General features: G+C 38.9%; 2 protein-coding genes across 4 annotated transcripts; one reads left to right on the forward strand and one right to left on the reverse strand.

Annotated features, from left to right (window-relative positions):
- Nucleotides 1–8: 8 nt before the first annotated feature.
- On the forward strand, nt 9–6,134 carry dimt1l (DIM1 dimethyladenosine transferase 1-like (S. cerevisiae)). The gene is made up of 12 exons (XM_053625542.1): nt 9–147; nt 327–400; nt 2,313–2,399; nt 2,486–2,547; nt 2,633–2,726; nt 2,826–2,875; nt 3,066–3,189; nt 4,689–4,781; nt 5,405–5,469; nt 5,560–5,623; nt 5,777–5,883; nt 5,998–6,134. Exons 1-12 carry the CDS (start codon nt 90–92, stop codon nt 6,038–6,040), a joined length of 921 nt encoding a protein of 306 aa, XP_053481517.1. The 5' UTR covers nt 9–89; the 3' UTR covers nt 6,041–6,134.
- On the reverse strand, nt 5,460–23,247 carry LOC128608096 (kinesin-like protein KIF2A). 3 transcript variants are annotated; one of them, XR_008385997.1, is made up of 21 exons: nt 23,058–23,247; nt 19,397–19,491; nt 18,276–18,398; nt 17,969–18,023; nt 17,746–17,868; nt 17,130–17,230; nt 16,686–16,781; nt 16,475–16,529; nt 16,027–16,189; nt 15,833–15,923; nt 15,583–15,646; nt 13,817–13,908; nt 13,479–13,621; nt 13,148–13,352; nt 12,830–12,940; nt 12,617–12,684; nt 11,311–11,461; nt 10,993–11,094; nt 9,311–9,446; nt 7,813–8,667; nt 5,460–7,481 (listed from the first exon to the last, which is right to left on the reverse strand). XR_008385997.1 is itself a non-coding variant. In XM_053625520.1 (21 exons), the coding sequence occupies exons 1-21, from the start codon at nt 23,116–23,118 to the stop codon at nt 7,432–7,434; spliced, it is 2,133 nt and encodes a 710-aa protein (XP_053481495.1). In that variant the 5' UTR covers nt 23,119–23,247; the 3' UTR covers nt 5,460–7,431. The 3 variants fall into 3 exon arrangements, 2 of the variants coding, with proteins under 2 accessions (XP_053481495.1, XP_053481496.1); XM_053625520.1 differs by having other exon boundaries at nt 8,620–8,667; XM_053625521.1 differs by lacking the exon at nt 5,460–7,481 and having other exon boundaries at nt 7,496–8,667.
- Between the last annotated feature and the right edge of the window lie 517 nt (nt 23,248–23,764).

A 23,764-nucleotide genomic window follows, 5' to 3' on the forward strand; every position in this document is an offset into this window, starting at 1 on the left:
TTATACACGTGTTGTGAGCTGATCTCTAGGATAGAAACTTCACGTATACCTCTACAAAATCTCTGGATTTAAGCGACTAAGTGCTCGAAATGCCTAAAGTTAAAGCAGAAAAGAAATCTCGACAACACCAAGAGGTGAAAAGTCAAGGTCAGTGAGTGAGATTTGTTTCTGGGAGTCGTTTTATCGTGTATTGACATAGTCAGACAGTCAGCTGTTCGTACCTCAGCTGATCATGATCAGAGTTGTGTCATCAAATCTGTGACTTGCCAAGAAACACTCTAATGATGTTTATAGCATAAATGTAGTAAATCATGTTTGTGTTTCAGGGATCATGTTTAACACGGGTATTGGACAGCATATTCTGAAAAATCCCTTGGTGGTTAACGGCATTATTGAGAAGGTTTGCCTCCCTCCTCGCATCTTTCACTAAGAAATCCCATAACACATGGATGTCCAAGTCTATCCCACATTTTGCTTTAAGACTTTACTAAACTCTTTGAAGGGTTGAACGGAATCCTTGAAGGGTTGTTTATTTTCTAAAAGGCTACTGAGAAAACCTAGGGAATAAACATATACAAACATTAGTTTTTAGATCAAAGGATGAATATGAGAAATTTATTTCCTGGTTTTTATATGTGGATGTGTTAAATGACATAACATTGTGTATCAGACCACCCAATTTGTAGTTGAGCAAAAATACTGGAACATGTGACAACAATATTTCTTGTTACCTAGGTGATTATCATGGTAGATTGATCGTTTAAACAGTAAATACTTCTGAGCATCTACTTTTGGTTTTAGCCTTTAGTTTCACCTGTGAAGACTTCATTTGTTGTTAAAAAGGAGATGCCAACATGAAGATTGGAAAGCTGTCATTGGGAGAAAAGCAAGGCATTGTGAAGCTGAGAAAAGTGGGAAAATCAATCAAGCTATTGCACAAACATTGGGTATAGCCAGTATAGTAGTCTGGAATATCCTGAAAAGAAAAAAACCGCTGGTGTACTGAGCAACAAACACCAACAAAACAACAACCGCTGATGACGGAAAAATTGTGAGAGCCGTGAAGAAAAAAACCCCAAAACAGCAGTCAGAGACATCACCAACAACCTCCACAGGGCACGGGTGAAGGTATCACAATCACCATTTGAAGAAGACATCAAGAGTAGAAATATAGAGGCCATACTATAAGATGCAATCCACTCACGAGCAGTAAGACTCAGAAAGCCAGATTGAAATTGGCAAAGAATACAGAGATGAGCCACAAAAGTTCTGGAACCAATTTTTGTCTGGAAATTTACAGAGAAACGCATCCAGATGAACCTGGAGGAACTTTATCATGCAGCAAGACAAGGAAAAGTGGAAGGTTTTAGACTGGCCAAGTCAATCACCAGACGTTAACCCAGTTGAGCATGCATTTCATCTCTTGAAAAGGAGACAAAACAAACAACAACTGAAAGATGCTGCGGTAAAAGCCTGGAAAAAGCATCTCAAAAGAAGAAACCAACAATTTGATGATGTCACTGAGTCGCAGACTTGATGCAGTTATTGCAAGCAAGGGATATGCAACCAAATATTACGTGTTATTTACTTTATGGGAAGACTTATCTGTTCCTATACTTTTTCTCGCCTAAAAAATTAGGTGGTCTGATACAAAAGGTTCTACGTTTTATGTTGTATAACACATCTAGATGTAAATACCAGGAAATAAAAGCTGAAATCCTAAACTCTCGTCTCATATCCGTCTTTTGATCTCAAACCCAAACGTCTTTGGTGTGTAGCACAAACAATTGAATTGGCCTTGCCGTTCCATTAGTTTTGGAGGGGACTGTGTGAACATTGTATACCAATTAATCCCTTCATGGATGATGTTTATTCGCACTTCCAGCACACCATGTCCGACCTTCACCTAATGGTTTCAGGAACATAGTGGGTAATTTTCTTTAAGATGATTTGTAAAATAAATGCCCAGGTTAATTCATTCTGTTCTGAAGGCCAAAGGATGAACAACACATTATTAGATATGCGCACCTTCTATATTGGCATCTCGGAATTATGATATTATTATTATTATTATTATTATTATTATTATTATTATTACTAACCATGATCCAAGAGGAATAAACACCTCAGGATGTGCTGTTATTGGAAAATAATCAACTTCAAGTTGGTAATGGCCCTCTGACACTACCCTGGCATTATTTTACTCTAACAGCTCACCCCATAATGATTTTTCCTTAATGCATAGTAGAGTGAATATTGCTGGTTGAATACAGTGATCTAACGATTGTTGTTTATTGATTGTGTATCATCAGGCAGCCTTGAGACCAACGGATGTAGTGCTGGAGGTCGGACCTGGAACTGGAAACATGACAGTGAAGCTTCTGGAAAAGGCCAAAAAAGTAGCTATGCTTTAATCGTGTTTGTTTTTTTATGTCCCGATTCTGAACAATAACGTAACCCACCACGTACTTCCTGTTATTTAAAGGTAGTAGCGTGTGAGCTGGACACCAGGCTCGTGGCTGAACTACAGAAACGAGTGCAGTGCACGTGAGTGATTTGACTTTTAATCGAGTATTAATGACTGGCTTGTTGTTAATTAATCCAGTCTTAAACCACGCGTAAACTTTTACAGACCGATGCAGACAAAGCTTCAGATTTTGGTTGGTGACGTTTTGAAGACTGAACTGCCATTCTTTGATGTGTGTGTAGCAAATTTACCCTATCAGGTAATTGATACAGAATTGTATTTTTTTTTTTTTGTTAATTTAATATGAATTCATTTCTTGTACATTTAAAGTCTAAATGCAGTATTACGTATTTTGCAGATATCATCACCCTTTGTCTTCAAGCTGTTACTTCACAGACCTTTCTTCAGGTATGAAGTTATTTTATAGTCAAATTTGTAACTATCCAGTTACCAAAACGTTTCCAATCCGAAAAGAAGACTGAGCACCTAGCTAAGAACCTTATGGTTAGCATAACCGACCTGTTTTCTAATCACCTCCAGCTTTTTGCTGTAATTGTTTCAGTAAGGTTAGGCTAATTTGGAGTGGTGTTTGAGACAGATGTGCAGTGCTGATGTTCCAGAGGGAGTTCGCCATGCGGCTGGTGGCAAAGCCTGGAGATAAGCTCTACTGCAGACTTTCCATCAACACACAACTACTGGCCAGAGTGGACCACCTCATGAAGGTTAGACATCTCTATAGCTCACACTGGCCAGTGATTATATCACAAGAATCAAGAGAGTCTGTAATAATATTGTAGGGATTGTAGCAACTCCAGGTGTAATCACTGGATGTCCCCCTGCTACTGAAATGTGCTTCTGAAAACATTTTATTCACTTCCAGAATTTGGGTGCTGGGGTAATTAATTCCAGTTCGAGACTTTGGTCTTATACACATGCATCTCAAAAAATTTGAATATGGTGGAAAAGGTTGTTTTTTTTCTCTGTAGTTTAATTCAAAAAGTAGAACTTTCATATATTCTAGATTCATTACGCATAAAGTGAAATATTTCAAGCCTTTTTTTGTTTTATTCTTAATGATTACAGCGTACAGCTCACGGAAATCAAAAATCCAGTATCTCAAAATATTACAATAAAGAATTTATAGAGAAATGTCGACCTTCTGAAAAGTATGTTAATTTATGCACTCAATACTTGGTCGGGGCTTTGATCCTTTTGCCCGAATTACTGCATTGATGTGGCATGGCCTGGAGGCAATCAGTCTGTGGCACTGCTGAGGTGTTCTGGAAGCCCAGGTTGCTTTGTGCCTTCAGCTCGTCTGTATTATTGGTTCTGGTGTCTCTCTTAGATTCTCTATGGGGTTCAGCTTGTCCCCTTGTCAGCAGATAGAAGCATAAAGTTCTCTAAAATCTCCTGGTAGACGCTGCATCGACTCTCCACTTGAGAAAACACAGTGGACCGACACCAGCAGATGACATGGCACCACAAATCATCACTGACTGTGGAAACTTCACACTGGACTTCAAGCAGCTTGGATTCTGTGTCTCTCCACTCTTCCTCCAGACTCTGGGACCTTGATTTCCAAATGAAGTGCAACGTTTACTTTCATCTTCCCCGTGATTGTGGTTGTGTACTGAACCAGACTGAGAGATTAAAGGCTCAGGAAACCTTTACAGGTGTTTTGAGTTAATTAACTGATCAGAGCTCTTCTCAGGTCGACATTTCTGTATTATAAATTCTTTATTCTAATAATTATAGATACTGGAGTTTTGATTCCCATGAGCTGTAAGCCGTAATCATCAAGATTAAAACAAAAAAAGGTTTGAAATATTTCACTTTGTGTAATGAATCTAAAATATATGAAAGAAGATTGTCGGTGGGGTTTTTTTTTTTTTTTTTTTGGTCATAAATATCAAGAGGAAAAAAAGAGAGACTGTTCAGGGAATGAGTATTTACAGCTGCTATAAGAAGTCATTATTTGTTTCACGGACATTCCACGACATTAAACATAACTGTAAATGGATAAAACGTACAATGTTTAGCTCTTCAATAAATAAGAAATTGTTAACGTTGACAAATTTCTGTGGTACAAGAGGAATAAGATGGCGTGCTGTTATTGGAAAGTAACTTCAGGATCGTAAACGGCACTCCCTGCTGTGTTTTTTTACTCATATCACATTATCAGTGAACAGAAGGGTCACATGACATTGCTTTCTTATTTCAGGTTGGGAAAAACAATTTCAGACCTCCTCCTAAAGTGGAATCTAGTGTGGTCAGGATAGAACCAAAAAATCCACCACCTCCCATCAATTTTCAGGTTTGTTTACCTTTTTTTCTTTATATATAAAAAAAAAAAAAAACCTCACTCACCACTAGTAGCCGACACTTGATTAACGTTTTATTATGAAGAATCCTGGCATGAACCCACATCAGAAGGATGGTGTGTATAAATATAGTATGCTATTTTTGGCAGTAGAGTGTCACCAAAGATACAAGTTTATTTCTGAATACCTACAGCCAGGATTCTTTATAAATAGATATGACCTCAGGAATGAGCAGAGACATAGGAAAGGCAGGCCTGATGTGTTTTATTATAATGAATAATGTAGCAAATGTTCCAGTTTCTCACCTTATTGAGCTACAGAATATTTTTTTCCATGTAAACAGAAATATTTCACAAGTTCCTTTGCTGTAATTGCAGCTGTAGAAAATAGCAGAAAAGGCAACCACTCCCAATACAAGCAAAACCATATCCACTTTTTTAAAAAAAATGATAGATGTAAACTTTTTCACCTCTGAACATTCAGTACAACTTCACGCAGTCACTTCTATTTCAGCTGCACAACACCTCTGTTTGTGTCAGTGCAGTTTACTTAACATTGCATATGCACTTTAGGTTATATGTATTATTTATTAAAATGTTTTCTTTTTTACCTATAGGAATGGGATGGTCTCGTCAGAATTGCATTTGTAAGAAAGAACAAAACTCTGAGCGCAGCCTTCAAGTAAGTATTTATTTCAGTTTAACGACTTGACATCTCAGTTGTACCTAAAAGCAAACATTTTCAGTTCTATCTTGTATTGTTCTCCCCCAGGTCTGCTGCTGTTGAGCAGCTTTTGGAGAAGAACTACATAATTCATTGCTCCATGCACAGTATAGTAAGTAAACAGTTACTCCCACTATTCATCAGAAAATTATTTATGCTAGATTATCTAAAATTGCTCGTAGGTTCTCTGTGGTGCTGTTAATATATTTTGGCACATTTGGGGTCAGACATTTGATTGTGGGCCATTCTAATCCTATATTAATAGGAAGTACCACAGGACTTCAGCATTACCCAGAAACTTGAGAGCGTTCTACAGGAAGCTGAGTTTAGTGAAAAACGGGCACGATCAATGGACATAGACGACTTCATGGTGTAAGTGAATATACCTTGCAAATACATTTTTCACTGCAGTTATTCTTGATGTAGCTAAAATAATTACAGTTTTAATTTAAATTAATGTTGCTTCTTGTTTCTTTGTCGCCTCAGACTACTTCATGCATTCAACTCAGCTGGGATCCACTTTTCCTGAAGCGCCATCACAGGCTGGATTGTTTAGTGATATTGATGATCACACATTTTATTTATAGTGTGCCTTCAGTTCCATGTTAATCTCAAGGTGTTACATTATCCTAAAATGTACAATAATAAACCAAACTTTTTCGACAAAATTGTGTTTTAAGCCAGTTTGAGAACTTCGTATATAAACAGTGAATTCAGTTTTAAATAGGGGTGAAAATATCTTGATTCTCTCTTCAAATGGTTCTGCATCCATGCACAGATCACAGATTTATTACATGTTTAATGAAAAGCTACAACATTGTTGCCATTCACTGTGAACCAAGCACGTTAGAAACTAGCTAACAAACATGAAGATGAACAAACTCTGATCCATGCCTTCCACTTGAATTTTGGATTTTATGAAAGACAAAAAAATAATAATAATAATAAATCTGGACAGGAGGCATGCCATGTCTGAAGTCCGTCACAACAAGAAATGATTTTGGGAATACAACTAACAAAGGAAATTCCATTGCAACAGTCTGCTCTTCCTGTTCAACATAGAAGCCTCGATGTATAGAACCGAGATTCATCAAGACGCATTGAGAATGACTTTCGTTATCGCAGTGTTGCTGCCTGAATCGAAATTACGTTGGCGCCTAAACGTTCTCACCTCTAATTTGAAAAGAACTGAAATGAAAACATGAAACGTTAAGAGAGAAGCTGGGAATTCTCAGGCTGTATCAGTAACCGGCGGAGGAGTGGAAGAAAAGCTGATGCTCGAATGACAAACGTAACTGATTTTATTGATCTAAAGGAGACGGTGCGGTGGTTATACTTCTCTTCTGTTACCTCCATAAAAGAGGAAAATTGGCACAAGGAACCCTTGCACCTGTTGGAATACATTTCTTTTAGCAGGCTATAACAGGACTAAGGTGGTGTGGTTCCTGTGATTAAGCGACTTCTGGAAACAAACCCTACATACACACGTCTGACAGATTGATATAATGCTATATATAGGAACATCCCAAGAAAATCTTGTGTTGTACATAAATATTGTTCTAGTGCTTTCATAGAGTTGTGTCAGTACCATCAAATTCTCAATACCTGTACGAATAAGTACTGGTACCAATGCGTGATGTGTACCATAGGTACAACTGAAAATACTGGCTAATGTTCCTGTCCTGTTTGCTTACATAAGATGCATCAAAGAATAAGATTTGTGTTTGTTATTTTTGTTAAAATTTCCCCATACCACATATAACAGTCTTGTTTTCAATGAAGCAAACTCACCAGGTCAGAGTACTCCTGCTTATCTAAAAAATACAACATACACAAAAGCGACTTTATTAATAGTGTAGCTATATATGTTTTTGTTTTGTTTTTTTGTCTGTCTGACTAGCTGGTTCTAAAGTCGTCTCCCTAGTGCACGGCTCGAGTGAGGTTGGGTGATCTGTCACTTTCCTGAGGCTCTACACAGACCAAAAGAAAGCACAAAAAAAAGTTCAGCTGTAGTGAAAGGGGGTCTGTTCCATATGTCTGTTTATAGCATCTTTTTTTTTTTTTTTCCTGAAAACAGAAAACAGGTGAAGTGTTTTGAGCAACATGTGTTCCAGACACCGGATAAGACAGTGAAGCATTGTGCAGCTGATCAAAAAGAGCAACAGCACAGAGTAAAAAAAATGTCTAAGAGGACAATGTCCTAGTAAAACCAAGAAACAACAACATTCAGTATTATTGACCAAATACAGCTCTACTCACACCCCAAATTCAGTATTATTGACCAAATACAGCTCTACTCACACCCCAGAGCAGCAGCAACCTCCTTGAGATCATTCATTCAGACAATTGAAAGTTGAACAGTGTGACTGAAACAAACACTGATAGACATAATTAACCCTTCCGAAAGGAAACGATCGATTAATACAACGAGGTCCAGCATTAGACCCCTAGAGAAACAGGGCTATATAAAGTGCAGATGGGCCTGGTCTGCCATGCTGGGAATGGAGAATGGGGAACAGGTTACTAAAAGCACATGCTTCAAACAAAGAAGGTGGTGTTAAAGACCCTTTAAAAAATGGACAGTGTAGTTAACAGCCATTTACCTAAACTTACAAACAAAGTAAATAAATAAAAATAAAATACAAAGAAAATAAATCTATTTCCCAAATCTACCGCAGAGTTTCACTCCAATTTTTCAACCAGAATACAAATTCCACTTGCTTATCTGAATGGCTGTGCTTGTACAGTTGTCTTAAGGCACATGCTGATCTTCAAAATGTAATTCAGTGTAATTTTGTGTGTGATGTTTCATTAGTAGATGGGCATGATTGCCAATTCTTCTGCCTGACCTGAAGATCAGCAGTCCACTTAAAGCAATGCAGTACATCAATGCAATGGTCTAATGTTTTGAATATTTCACACGTGAGCCAAAGAAAGAGACATTCAAATTCGGAGTAACTCTGCCGGACACTAGCAGGTCGTCTAGTACAGATGCACATTGTGGTTATTTGGTATTTGCTGAAACTGATGTCAAATGTCTAGCCATCATGCTTGTGCCCTTAGTCCCAGTCTACAAAGCCCGAGGCCTCTTGGGATTGATCTGCTTACTGGCTTGTTCCTCTTCCTGCAGGGCTGAGCGGAACGACCTCACTTTATCTGTCAAATAAAAGAATACACAATATTACACAATTTCTTAGCAGGAAAGGTGGATGATTTTTAAAGCATTTGTTTAAGTGTCTGGTGGTGATCCTAATATTCTAATAAGCACGCCTGATTGATGTCTGGTTTTTCAAGACTCCCAGCCTTCATGTCACTCAAGCAGAGCTTTAAACAAGGGTGCAAACAGATACCGACGGTGTGTTTGAGAATCAGATAGCTGATGTTTGTGGCTGGTCTTAGGTTAGTTTTCATTAATTAAGTTACTCAGACTAGAGACCATTTTAAACATGAATGTTTAGTCAAAAAAAATCTATGTGGTAATAAGTAACATAAGCCTTGTGCAAGATTTACCCAAGGTTAACAGAAGCACATGTATACACTAACCATTGGCTGGTTACTGGTATTTTGGAAGTTACCATTTACATTGTTGTATAACTGTATACTTTGTACAGTATAATGTGTGCCCACAAAACCAAGATAATCCTAATTAGAAATTAATCACAGATTTAGGTTCCCTGCGGCTTTTGCCCAGGGAGTATTTGTGAAAATCTTTTGTTTGAAACTTGTGATAAATGCCCATTGTCAACGGAAAAAAAGAAAAAAAAAAAACACAGTCAGAGGATTTAAGAATGTGGGTTACCTCTGAGCTCAATCAGGACGTCGATCTTCTGGTCCAGTATGTGCTCAAGCTGGGAAGAGTAGGAGTCTACATCATAATCCACCTCCTCAGTCATCTCCAGCAGAACCTTCTCATCCTCCAGCCATCTAATTGACTCCTGGACCCAAAAACACACCCACCATTACACACATGAATAATGACAAACTTTAATACAAGATGATGATGATGATAAATAAATAAAAAGTTACTTGAAATGACCAGTAAAACAAAAACACTTTTATTGTCTATATACAGTGCTGTGAAAAAGTATTTTCCATCTGAATTCTTCTGTTTTTGTGTCTCTTTCATATTAAATTGTTTCAGTAACTAAAACGAAGGCAACCGGAGTAAACAGAAAATACAGTTTTTAAATAATAACGTTATTTATTTTTCACAAAAATGTTATCCAATACCAACTGGGCCTGTGTGAAAATGTATTTGCCCCCATAGTTACTAATTCTGTAAATCTATGGCAATGCATTCATTATGAAGTTCAGCTGGACTAGACGTAAACCCTGTTCAACCAAATCAACACTTAAATACAACTTTTCCAACAGCATGAAGTTGGTTAAAAGGTCTTAACCCAGTAACACACTATGCCAAAACTGAAAGAAATTCCAGAAATGATGAGGAAGAAGGTGATTGAAATTGTGTCCGACCTTCCAAAATTCCTCCAAGCGCACAGCAATGACTCATCAAAAAAGTCACAAAAGAGCCAAGGACAACATCAAAAGGATCTACAGGCCTCTCTTGCATCAGTAAAGGACACTGTTTATGACTCCAGTATCAGAAAGACACTGGGAAAAATGGCATCCATGTAAGAGTGGTGAGGTGAAAACCATTGCTAACCCAGAACAACATTAATACTCGTCTGAATTTTGCCAAAACACACCTTGATGATCCTCAAAGCTTTTGGGAGAATGTTCTATGGATTGAGGAGTCGAAAGGGGAACTGTTTAAAAGACAGGGGTCCCGTTACATCTGGCGTAAACCAAACATTAAATTCCACAAAAAGAACATCATAACTACAGTCAAGCATGGTGGAGGTAGTGTGATGGTGTGGGGATGCTTTGCTGCTTTAGGACCTGGGCAACTTGCAATAATTGAGGGAAACATGAATTCTGCTCTCTATCAGAAAATCCTAAAGGAGAATGTCTGGTCTTCAGTCTGTGAAGTGCAACTGGATTATGCAGCAAGACAATGATCCAAAGCCTAGGAGTAAGTCCTAGTCCTAGATGTAAGTGAAAGTCTGATCTCCAGTTATCGGAAGCATCTGGTTGCAGTTATTGCTGCTAAAGGTGGCACAACCAGATTTTAAGTTTAAGCGGGCTATTAGTTTTTCGCATGGGTGATTGGTTTGGGTAACTTTTTTGCTTCAATAAAAATACAAAATTTTTTTTTATAAAAACTATTGTGTTTACACTCAGGTTTCCTTCGTTTTACGTTGTATTTCGTTTGAAGATCTAAAACTATTTTGTATGAGATCCGCACTTTTTCACAGCACTGTATGTAAGCCATTGACAAATCATGATTAGACACTAGGTAAATACTTTTTCGCAACTTTTAAGACTTTCAGACTGAAGACAAATTTCACACTGCAGAGGAATATTAATATGAAAACCAAGTGAAGCCTGCAGGATAAGCTCATAGTGTAACTGTGTCACCTGAAACACTGCTCGGTGGTCCTCCAGTACCTGCTCCTCCATCTCCACCAGTTGGGACACCACCTCATGGAAGGTGAAGAGCTGAGGAGACACTTCCTCTTCCTGGAAAAAAACATCACAAACATCCGTCTTTAAAACAACAAACCTCTTTCTGCATTAAAATTACTGATAGCATCCATTTTTCCCCAGACACATGAAAACAAAACTTTATCTTTGGGTCAGGCTAATCTTTACAAAACTTTACATCTAAAATTGCTGAAGATAAGTGTGTGTTGTTTCAGTGCTTTCGGACTAAGAAAGCTTTAATCTGTTTCGTACATTCTGTTCACAGAGCAGCTTGAGGTCATCTCTCTGAGGGGAGCTACTCAGCTCCCACTCCTCCTCCATGATGTCCAGCTCGGTGATGGCGTTGATGTTGGGTCGTACTCCTTCAGCCATGGTGTTCGGGTCCACGGTCAGCTCCTTCACTCTGTGTTAACAGGAGAGAGCATGCTCAAATTCGTCTGCAGAGGGCTTACTAGTGTGAATAACACCAGGAACAAGAAAAAGGGGCTGCATTTGATTCATTTGATAGGCGTCTTTCCGTTTTTACTGAAATACAGACATCTCGAATAAGAATAATAATAATGTGTTATGGCCAGATACCTCTGATTAGGGCACTAAAGTAGTATAAGGCATATCATACATTTGAATGTTTTTTTCCTTTGCCCTTGAATGCTTAAATATAAATTCAAATAACGTTCAAATGGTAAAATGTGTTCTGATGACTCTAAATACACTAAGCCTAGTGACAAATGACAACATGTTAAAAGCAGCAAGTGGTCGTACTATGAAAAACAGGCCATAAAAATCAGAAATGCTTCAAGATGCATAACGAATCGGTTTATAATTGTGGCATGGCACGCTGATTTTATATCTAATCAAGCCCCCAAGGTGCCTAGAGATTCCCACCACTCACCTTACTGCTTATGTCATTACATTTGATCCTTTCTTAATGCACACAACAGAAGCACAGTATACATTGCCAGGGTTACAAAGTGAAATGAAAGCAGATTAATAAAAAGGTGGGAGGCTGACGAAAAAATATTCACCAAGCACACCACTCAAAATGATAAAAAGAAGCAGCATTTGTTTATGCTCTAATGGGAGGCCGTGCGTGTTATCTATGCATGTGACTCGGCGTGAAGGTGTAAGCTGCTTCTCATGCATCATGGGGTGAAAATCAGCCAACTAGATGCAAACAAAGATTTAACAGTGTGTATCTGCTGCGAAGGCACATGGGGAAGCTGGATAAATAAGCTTGTGCTCATACTCGCAAGTGGGAGAGAGCCCAGAGCGACTTCCACCCTGAGAAAACGGGATATCTGAGGGACTAATCCCAAACTCCTTTACTCTGGAGCAGCAAGGAATAAGCAGGAAAGACAAGTAAAAAGTGAGAGACAGAGAGATAGAGGAGTGAAAGGAAGAATCAGGACACAACCGTTTGTCCTGCACACAAAATACATCACTAATAAACAAGTTGTTGTTTTTAGCATTATAAATAGTTCACTTGGTTGTATTTCATCAATAATCAAAATCCAATAAATACTTTATATATAGAAAACCAAAGAAACTGCATTTATACCTGTTGGCATATCGTAGTGTGTTCAGAGTGTTTTCACAGGAAGCCATTCCAGGAGAAATGGTGGCAATCTGATCAGGAAAAAAAACAAAACAAAAAAAAAATCATAATCAGAGTTGTCCATAAATAAACCAGGGTTCACTTGCATTAAAAACAAGGTTGTAATTTTTATTATTAAAAAAAAAAAGATGTGTGAAACAGGAAGTGGCTATTCACCATGCACGTCCTTGAGTTCTCGCCGATGAACGAGTCTCTGAGCACTTGCGTAAGTTTGCTGGCTCTGAACGGCGTGTGCGGTTTGTTCCGCCCCAGGGCTCTAATACACTCCTTGATGGAGACAGGACACCAGCTATTTTAGACACCAGCTCAAAAAGCTTTAGGATGCATTTTAATGCTAAAATTCACCATTTCATAAATCAGGAACACACAATGTATTAATCGTTCATAATTCAGAAAAATATTCAGACTTTTATGAAAAGACGTTCTGAATCCGGATGTAACTGTAACTACGCTTTTCTCCGGTAACTTGCCGACCTTCAGTGCAAGTAGGCTCTTGTTGATCTCTGCTCCCTCCAGCCGTGTCTGGCGGTCAGCACTGGATGTATCAGCGCCACGCTCGTTCCCTGCCAGGTCAATCAATGAAAACTTGCCGTGCATCTTCCCCTTCCTGCGCAGAATAATCTGGAAGACAGCGTGGCTTCGGGACGAGTGAGCGTTGGCAGAAGTCTGTCCTGAAGTTCTGGGGATCAAGAGGTGAAAAAAATTACTACTAGGTTAATAAGAAAAAACATTTTTTCAGAAATATAATATAATCACACAGCATATTTATTACATCAGAGAGCATTACGCTGTTTTATAGAGTTACCTGCAGCTGTTTCCGACCTCAATGAGCTTGAGGACATCTTCAGTGCATCTGACCTCTTTCTCCTGCAGCCCAACCACTTGCACCTGCTGTTTCCCATCCTCCAGTACACGCAGCTTTGTTTTACGGTTCAGCAAGTCAAACACCTGGGCACAGCATCAAAATCCACAAAAAGTAAGTGACTTGGGCCAGATCAGGCACAAAATATATGTACTTCAAATAAAAAAAATCTCTTTGCGATCTTCCACATCCACTAACCCTTTATAACCACTAGAGAATTGCTTTACAACATCCAAGGCACTGTTTTCTGGAGGATGACCAGAAGTGTTCAAGTCACTTACCTTTCCACTGTAAATTTCAAAGAAGGTTGCGTAGACTTGAAGATCCAACTTCTTGTAGTTGGGTTTCTTCAGCATAAGGAAAACATCACGAGCTACATGGAGTAAACAGAATAAACATATTTGAGACTGCTTATTTTGAAGCTATTCAAACTGCAGCTTATAGTGATGTGGAAAAATATATGGAAACTGTTGGCTTTTTTGACATATTTGGACAAGCAAACATTTGATCATCTTTGAAACAGTGCCTATCAATAAAGGTCATATACTTGAACAAAGCCACAAGGAAAATTAGCTTTTTCAATCATTTATTTAAAAGAAATATCAATAGATGTGATAATCATCTGTGGAAAAAGTAAGTACACCCTTAGATACAGAAGCTAGAATTGCCCCCTTTAGCAGAAATAACTTCTTGTAGGTGTTTTGCATAATTGTCTACCAGGCTTGCTGGAAATTGTGACCACTTTTCCATGCAATATTATCTCAGTTGTAAGATGTTTGGGGGTTTTCTTGCATGTACTGCCCGTTTCAAATCCCCTCACAACATTTCAATGGGATTCAAATCCGGGCTTTGACTAGGCCATTCCATAACTCTCCATTTCTTCTTTTTGAGCCATTCCTTGGTGGATTTGCTAGTGTGCTTAGGATCAACGTCCTGTTGAAAGGTCCGTTTTCGGTTCAACTTTCGGACAGATGGTCTCACATTACCGTCAAACATTCTTTGATATGATGCAGAATTCATAGTTGAATCAACGAATGCAAGCTCTCCAGTCTCCGAGGCAGTGAAGCAACCACAATCCATAACATTTCCTCCACCATGCTTCACAGTTGGTATGAGGTGTTTCTCCTGAAAAGCGGTCTTTGGTCCACCCCAATCATGTCTGCTGTTACTGTGGCCAAACAACTCTATCTTTGATTTGTCTGTCCATAGCACATTATTCCAAAAGGCCTGGTCTTTACCTATATGCTCATTGGCAAACTGTAGTCTTACAAAGGATTTTTCCTGGCATGCCTCTCATGCAGGTCAAATTTGTGCAATCTCTTTCTGACTGTAGAAGCATGCACTTTGACACCAACAGTTGCAGATCCTGGGATGAAATTTTAGGGTTCCATCCTGGAGACTTCTTTTTGCATCAGATGGTCTGCTCTTGGGCTGAATTTGCAGGGACGGCCAGTCCTGGACAAATTGGCAGTCGTTTGAGATCTGCGCCACTTGTAGATGATTTTCCTTACAGTGGAGTGATGTCTTTCAAATAATTTGGAGATCTTTTTAAATCCCTTGCCAGACTCATTAAGCATAAACAACCTTTTTTTCTGAAGGCCTTACAGAACTCTTTAGATCTTGGCATGCTGACATCACACACCTCAACTGGGAACACCAGACACTAGATATGAGAGAGGTATAAATAAGACAGCTTTCAATCACTGGCACCCAATCTTGAACACCTGATTCTAATTGTATGGATTTGAAGCTGTGATAAATGTAGGGGTGTACTTACTTTTCCATGTGATTGATTTGATTTTTTGTTCATTTAAATTGGGAAAATTACTCCAAAACTCAATTTTATGTGTCATTTTATACAGTGCATCAGCTTTATTAATAGGCACTGTTTCAAAGAGGATCAAATGTTTGCTTGTAGAAATATGAAAAATAAATAAATAAATAAATCCATCCATCCAGCAATTTCCATGGGGTGTACTTATTGTTTCACATGACCATATATTTGAAAAGATTAATTGTGGCTTTAAAAACTCTCTTAAACTTTTACCAGCTAATGCATAGATTCCTTTTGAGCAATCCTGGTTCTTTCCAGAAAAATCTCCACCCATGGTCTGAAAAACCAAAGACATCAACATAAATGCTCGATGATAAGTGCGGTTCTGCGTAATAAGCGATGTGCACTACAATGAGCTCCAGCAATGTGCACTAAAATTAGGACTAGGAATTCAGACCAATATTTACATACTTGAATATTACTATTACACATTGTACAATCATATAATACATATGTCTCTCACGTGCGTTTTCCCACTTCCGGTTTGGCCGTACGCAAAGCATGTAGCCATTCCTCTGTCAAAGATCGTTTCCACTAAAGGTCTTGCTGTAAACCTGCACAGAAGAACTTCTTAATTTCCACCCAAGACAACAACAAACTCTTAACATTAGTGGATTACAATTAAGTTGTGGATGCACAGAAAAGAAAAAGACAAACCTGTAAACCATTTCATTTGATGTACTGTCGTCAAAGGCATAATCAAAGCGAAAGGTTTGATTCTCTAGGTATCGGGTGAGGTCCACTTTCTGCTTAGGCTCATGGACCAAGACGACATCTTTACTGGGGATGGTGAGCACATCCAGCTCCTTTGCAGTGAGTTCTACAATACAGGACATGACACGTCCTTTAACACCACAGCTCACCACATACACTCGGTGATTTGTAAGACAATTGTCGCATTCAGTCTTTATGTTTATTTTATGCTATTTGAGATTTCTATTCCTATTAAAAGGGAATCAAAAGGCTTATTCAGTATCAACTAGGATGGGTTAAAATACTTTGAGCCTAAACTGGTAGCTATAAGAAACTGGAGATTACACATATTCAGAACAGCAGTAGAGAATTTTAATAAGTCATCATGAAAATATACATAAGTCTGTTTCACCTTTTTTGTTAAGAGGGCGCTTCCTCACACAAACACATATTCGGTGCTCTTCAATCTGCAAACATTAAGATTCTCTTTACTCTTACAGCTACAGTACCACTTTATTTATTTTTTTAAATCTTGTTTAAAATCAGCACACAAAACTTATACAAAAAGATCAGGACAACATCCTTGGCAGGATAATAAATAATGCACTTCGGTTCATACTCACCAAATCCGCTGTGGTTAGTGGTCTGTAATCCAGGCTTGCCCTAAAATCTCTGATCATCTGCATAATTTCATAGTTGGGGACTGTTGTGTCCACCTCCTTCAAAACAAAAAGATTATTCATCATGTAACATATGACAAGACGTTACAACGAGACAAAGTCAGAGGTAGAACTAGAGGTATATTTTGCATTTAACATTAGACCAGCTCCCCAATCCAGAACGTAATAATGACCATTATGGGGGGAAAGTGCAAAACTAGTATTTAACACAAGTAATATAATCATAGTGACAAAACACAGGACAGATAATACACAAATTCAGCCCCAAGATTAAATTAAGGCTTTTATGTATGCGTGTAGCAATCACACTGCTACATCAAGACAAGAGACGATAATCGAAGCAACATTGTGATTATGGGATTTTGAAAGTCATAGGCGTGCACTGACCTGCGCTCTCTTCTCCCTTAGCTCTTGCTGCTGCAGTCGCCGCCTCTCTCTCTTCTCCTGCATTTTCTCTACCTCTTTCACACAGTTGGACTTCCTCCTCGCTGCCAAACATCATGACAATACAGTCAGACAATCCTGACTAAACAATAGCGTCATCCACTTCCTTTGTAAAAGGATCTTTTCCTCTTCTCTATCTGTCCCTGTGCCTCTATTGAATGTACAACTGCTTCAAATTCTGTACGAAGGAACAACTGAACACAGACTAAATAGCAATTTATTTGAATAGCCGTGCTCTGAAACGCTCCATTAATTCAGATCTTTCAGTGTGTACAAATCACCACCAACTAGGAGGAAAAGCAAAAGAGCAAAAACAATTCTCTCTTCTTCTTCTCTAAAATGTTGAAATATATTTCTCCACAGAGCTGCAAAAAAAGAGAAGCAAATAAGGAAAAACACCACAGGAAGCCCATTTAAGGTGCTGAACTATGGTCTCCCTTAGAGCAGTGTGTAGACAGAAAAACACTTGTGAAGCTGCAGTAAGACCCACTCCACTGGAGGGAGGCCATTACTGTGTGTCAAGAAAAGAGTGCTATTTTAATCAAAGGTGTGCAATTACCATTTTGCAGCTGTTGTTGGCTCTGCTGTGTTTGGGACTGTGTAGGTTGAGCTGGTTGCTGAGCAGGTGGAGGGAGGGCTGACTCCGGCTGCTGCTGGCCAGGACGCGCCCGAGTTGATCCGACTGTTAGCGTAACACGCACGTGCATAAACACACACAGTTGTGAGCATCGGTTTTATTCCTCACACCTAAAACACTACAAGAGCCACAGGGACAATCATACCTTTATTGTCTCTGGATGGGATCTCAGCCCTTCCAGGTGCGATAGTCCTTCGATTCTACAGAGCGATAAGAAATTACAATGAGCTTTGTTTACGAATGCAAAAAAGCTTTTTTGACTAAAATATAAGGAGCATACTATTCTCTCCCTATCCGGGTAAATTGCAGATCAGGACAACTGCAAGTGAAAGTCTTCAGTTTGTGAGTTTATTAGAAAGAAAAAAACAGAAAACTTTCGTTTAACCTGAGACATAACAATGAATATTAAAGGCAAGTCTGAGGTTATGCTGCGCTTGGATGATTGTACAAACCTTGGGGATCTTGTTGACCTTCATAGAGGTAGGTGTGGGAGGAGGTGGTGTTACAGGGCTCAGAGAAATCTCCTCCTCTGGAGCAACATCTGGGTTTAGTGAAAATATACACTCTAGATCAATCTGTTTAAAGAGAAAAACACATTCTTAGTCTTAGTCTTAGCCAAAAGTACAAAATGGCACATATTAAAGTCCCAGGACACCTAAATTCATGATTGCTTTCAAATGAGATTAAGTGTTGGCCTTGTGGAACATAACATGCATGAAGAATTGGTGTCTTTCAGTGTTATCAGTAACAGTGATATGAAAAAAAATTTACCAATGAATTCTTTAACAGTTGTATGTATTTATTTCTTTTAGTCAGACCTTTGTCCATTCCTACCCATGACCTACTAAATGGAGGATGGTGGGATGACACTGCTTCCTTCAAGGCATTAGTTAGAGCAGTAATTGGTCTCTTCCATATACATAATCTTACAGAGAAGCCCACGAATGATTAGCGTTCCTCTGATCGTCAGGGCTATGAGAAACGCTATCCTTCACATCCTGACAGCTGGGCAAATATTATGCTCTCTTGAACTTCAGGCCATCATCAGGATTCAAACGTGTTTTTCTGACAACAGAGTAAAGTCTTTTCTGTTGAGCTCTTTATTGATTATTAAACAATATCACGTTATAGATAAAAGGCAACCATTTGAAAGATGGCCAAGGCTTCACTTATCACTTAAAGAAGCAACTTTACATTGAAGTCATCTTTTTTTAAGCTGAATTTTTATGGCAAAGCATAAGTGGTAGCCTTTTTCTTTCATAAACCAATAAAAGCTTTGCGCAGGAGGATTGACTGTAGGAGAACTAACTACTTCAAGAATCTAATGAGAGCTCGGACCTCAAAACGCTACGGAAATGATTTTCCGAAGTAACTAGGGTTTTTTTTATTGTTTCAATCGTTTCAAAGGAGTTTCAATTTTATTGTAAAGATGAAAATGGCGTCAGTGCATGCAAAGGACAATGCCCACTTTTGTGCAGTGCAGCTTGTTGCCCTTATCCTTCCTCTGAACACTGGCACTGTTCTTCCAAACATTGCTGAGTGTTATAAGCATACACGAGAGCTTTAGGCTTACCTCTTTTCCTTTCGTGTCTCCATTTTCTATCCACTCCACAGTAACACTTTCGTTGTCTTCGTTTAAAGACGTTACCATGGCTTCATGTATTCGCCCTGCAATAAAGCAAAACTAACTTTGAGAGATGTATATTTAGAAAATGTTGCACGACAAGAAACTCCCTATACAGCCCTAATAACAGGTATGTCGTTTTAGTTCTTTCAGAGAGAAAGCTAAGTCTGATCTTTTCTATAAAAAAACAAAAAACCAAACTAGAAATACAAAGCTCCTGTTTGATGGACATTTCAGAAGACTGTTATCTCCTAGTGGACTAAAGAGAGGAAACAACCATGTTTCTTATCCACTATTCAAAGCCATCTCACCCACTCTGTGCAATTATTTAATAGCAGCAACAGTACTCTAACAGTATCCATAAGATCTTTAAAAGGATCGGTGTCATTTAGCACCTAGTAGTACAAAGACTAACAACAAAATGATTTAAAACAAGGCACAAGAGGCTTACACAGTTAATAGCCACAACTTTTATTTTAAAAAAATGTTGTACAACTCATATGCCAATATAGTAGACTTTTTCTAGTGTTTACAGTGTGATGTCTCCTGTATCACTTGAGTCTTCTAAAGCTGCCTTTGTCTTCTTAGCATGTTTGCTTTAAAGGGCATGTCATCAACGAACAACACAACACACATCATACAGAAACTTCACAAGAAGGAAGCCAATACCCTAAAGCATGTGTAACATTGTCAGAACTTACTTTCACCCGACAAAAGAAACTCTCAGATACTGGACAAACAGTGATGACTGTTACTAACACAATAACAGGACAATAATACAGGGCTGGACACCATGACTATAATATACGTATCACGACAAACTGCCTCACAATAAAAAACACTTTCTAAAGAATACTGCAGATATCCTCAGTACTTGTGTTCGACTGACTAACTCCATTTTAATCCCAATCAAGCTATATAATGTTCAAATCTCCATATTACTTTATAGCATTTTTCTTGACACCAAGCAAACCTCGTCAAAAATAAATACTGCAATACATGCAATAAATGTGTGTTGTGAAAACTCTTTCAAGTATTGCAATATGATTCAGTCGTTCATCTTTAGTAACTGCTTTATCACGGACTGGATCAGGAGCCTGTCCCAGAACACCACATGTGAGGTGGGAATACATCCTAGAACGGACGCCACTGCATTGCAGCATTTAGATATTTTTTTCAAATACATTCGTTGCACCATTCACAAATACCACTACCTCAACCCTGCTGTAATACTACTACTACTACTACTAATAATAATAATAATCATATCTGCACAAGTCAATAGGATGCCTCAGCTAATGTCCTTGTCATGACAAACTGGGTGCTACTTCACTTTCCCAGATCTGGTCTAATATGTAAGGAATAAAACAGAGTGGCTTAGTGGTTAGCATGTTTGCCTCGCACCTCCAGGGTTGGGGGATCAAATCCTGCCTCCGCCCTGTGTGCAGAGTTTGCATCTTCTTCCTGTACTTCAGGAGTTTCCTCCGGGTACTCCGGTTTCCTCCCCAACACGAAAGACACGCGGTGTAGGCTGACTGGCATTTCCAAATGGCCCTAGTGTGTGAATGTGTGTGTGTGAGACTGTGCGCTGCGATGGGTTGGCACCCAATTCAGGGTGTCCCCCACCTCATGCCCCTAATCCCCTAGGATAGGCTCCAGGCTCCCCATGACCCTATGTAGGATAAGCAGTACAGAAATTGGATGAAATGCCAAACTCTTTGTCCTGAAGTTAGTTCTGGGGGAAGTGGCTACAGTGCTGGGGTAGCTGTGGTGATGTGGGCAGTGGTAGCTCAACGGTTAAGGCGTTGAACTTTTAATCGGAAGGTCATGAGTAAAAAGAAGGGCCAAGAAGGGCCCTTGAGCAAGGCCTTTCACCCCCAACTACTCAGATGTAGAAAGCAAGTAAGTTGCTCTGGATTAGTGCGTCTGCCAAATACCATAAATGTAAATGTTCTCACTTACATTACAGTATCCATAGATGATACCATACGTTAACGCATCACTGTTTGGAGCAATAAACTCGTATCAGTAATAACACCTTTATGAGATATCTACGCTTAATGTCATGTCATCTGGTTAGATCTTTTGTATTGGATGTAAAAAAAACAAACTCCCAAAGTAAACCAGTAGGCTGGAAAATGAACAAAAAGGGGATTGTGTACAATGATAAATTTCCACAAAGTGTCATCCTGAGTCAAGCTTTTGTGTGTCTGAATCTCAAATGGTGATGTTTTACTCACATGGTTCACTTTGTTTTATTCTGTTATACAAATATCACCACCATGTTATTCCCTATGTAGTGAGCATATAAACTGAAAAGGGAGCCTTTTGGGAGTTGGCCTGCCTGTGTGACTTATTCGTGTGATGGGGTTGATATCTGTTTGCCAACAATAATACCATATGGTAAACACGTTGAAACAAATTAACCAGATGTGGTTACTGATCTGATTCCTTGTCTTCCTTAAGACACCAGAATCCCAGGAACTGAAACAGGGGTAATCAATACATCCCTGTTGGGAAACCCCCCCCCCCCCCAAAAAAAACACCAACAGAAACCCTCATAGAATTTGTAATGGTTTTAATGGAATCTGTAATGGTTCCTGTGAGTCTCTAATGGTAATTTGTTGCTGTCTACTGGTGGCATATTTGTGTAGTGTCTAGTGGATACCATTAAGGACCAATAGAACACCTCTGACATTTGGTAATGGTTTTAATGGGTTGTAATGGTATTTGTAGTGGAAACCATTAGAATTCTATTGTTGTTTTTCAGCAGGGACGTGTTAGTATTTCCGCTGATTAAAACACCTACAGCTGAGGAACTTCTGTGTTCGTCATTAGGCTAGACCGATAAAAAATGCTCTTTTTTTTGACAACAGAAACCCTTAGAGAATTTGTAATGGTTTTAATGGGAATTGCTTTGGTTTCAATGGAATCTGTAATGGTCCCTTAGGGCCTCTAATGGTAATTTGTTGCAGTCTATTGGTGGCATTTTATGTCTAGGGGTACCATTAAGGACCAATAGAACACCTTTGAAATTTGGTAATGGTTTTTAAGGTTTGTAATGGTATTTGTAGTGGAAGCCATTAGAATTTCTGTGAAATTCAGAATACTGACAGGAAGCGCAGGTTAAACCGAGCTTAGTAACAAAACAAACTAGCTTTTCAAAATAGTTTTTTTGTGTGTGTGCTAAATTATTAATACAGACACTGAAATTCAAAAGTGCTAAATCTCTTATTCGCCAATGTCCATAGGAAAAAAGTTGTCGCTAACTGTAATAGGTGTTACGGCTTTAAAAAATAAAAAAATAAAAAACTAGGTAGACTTGATAACTAAGTAAATGTGCCGGCTAGTTAGCTTAGCTCATCTTAGCTTAGCAACCGTTGCTGTGTTGACTGCGCTAGGTATGTAGCTTAGCTACCACAGCAACAGGGATGCACTGGCTAACCAATAAAGTGTCATTTAGTTCATGTAAAAGGCTTGTCGGTTCGCTAACGCTAGCATTACTAGCACTTCTCTTAGCCAATGCTAGCTAAGCGAAGCAAATAATGACTACACGTTAATAGCTAGTTACACTACCCAGCTAAAATAATAACTTAACTAGGGAACTCACCGTCACTCCGTTTTATCTCCACGTATATCCCCACGACAATTTTACCGAAGTTTACCGCCATGGTTTCTCAGAGACGGGGACGAGCGAGAGAGCGCGAGTAATAAACCGGTGTTTTTGTTTGAAATTTTCACATTTGTTCCGTGTTGCTCAAACGCGGGAAGGCGGCCAGTAGCAGGAATAAAAGAGGCAAAGTGCCAGTGCGCATGCGCGTGCCGCTCAGTATCGGTGACGCTATGCTTAGAATTGGGTGGGAAATGAACTGTGTGTAACATGCTGTGAACTAATTAGAAGTGTTAATATATGTATAATGTAAGTAATGGAGTGTAATGCAGTAATTTGCAATTGTAAATTGTGTGTCTGTACTGAGTTTTGAAATCTCAATAAAGTCTGATTTGAAAATGAACTGAACTGTGCTGAACTGAACTTTACTGTACTGAACTGACCTGTATTGAACTGTACTGTACTGAACTGACCTGTATTGTACTGAACAGAACTGTACTGTACTGAACTGAATTGACCTGAACTGTGCTGAACTGTACTGAACTGTATTTTACTGAACTGAATTGACCTGAACTGAATTGACCTGAACTGTACTGTACTGAACAGAACTGTACTGTACTGAACTGAATTGACCTGAACTGTGCTGAACTGTACTGAACTGTATTTTACTGAACTGAATTGACCTGAACTGAATTGACCTGAACCGT

This window comes from Ictalurus furcatus, chromosome 5, assembly GCF_023375685.1.
Source record: "Ictalurus furcatus strain D&B chromosome 5, Billie_1.0, whole genome shotgun sequence".
In the NCBI taxonomy this organism is placed as follows: Eukaryota; Metazoa; Chordata; class Actinopteri; order Siluriformes; family Ictaluridae; genus Ictalurus; species Ictalurus furcatus.

Excerpts from the sequence above, each read along its gene's own strand:
- dimt1l (XM_053625542.1), top strand. The coding sequence starts at position 90 with ATGCCTAAAGTTAAAGCAGAAAAGAAATCTCGACAACACCAAGAGGTG. Across the intron at positions 2,400-2,485 it reads TTCTGGAAAAGGCCAAAAAA|GTAGTAGCGTGTGAGCTGGA; the intron begins GTAGCTATGCTT and ends TGTTATTTAAAG. Across the intron at positions 2,876-3,065 it reads CTTCACAGACCTTTCTTCAG|ATGTGCAGTGCTGATGTTCC; the intron begins GTATGAAGTTAT and ends TGTTTGAGACAG.
- LOC128608096 (XM_053625520.1), bottom strand. The coding sequence starts at position 23,118 with ATGGCGGTAAACTTCGGTAAAATTGTCGTGGGGATATACGTGGAGATA. Across the intron at positions 15,924-16,026 it reads TCAAATGAAATGGTTTACAG|GTTTACAGCAAGACCTTTAG; the intron begins GTTTGTCTTTTT and ends TCTTCTGTGCAG. Across the intron at positions 7,482-8,619 it reads GCAGGAAGAGGAACAAGCCA|AGCCTCAGGAAAGTGACAGA; the intron begins GTAAGCAGATCA and ends TGGTCTGTGTAG.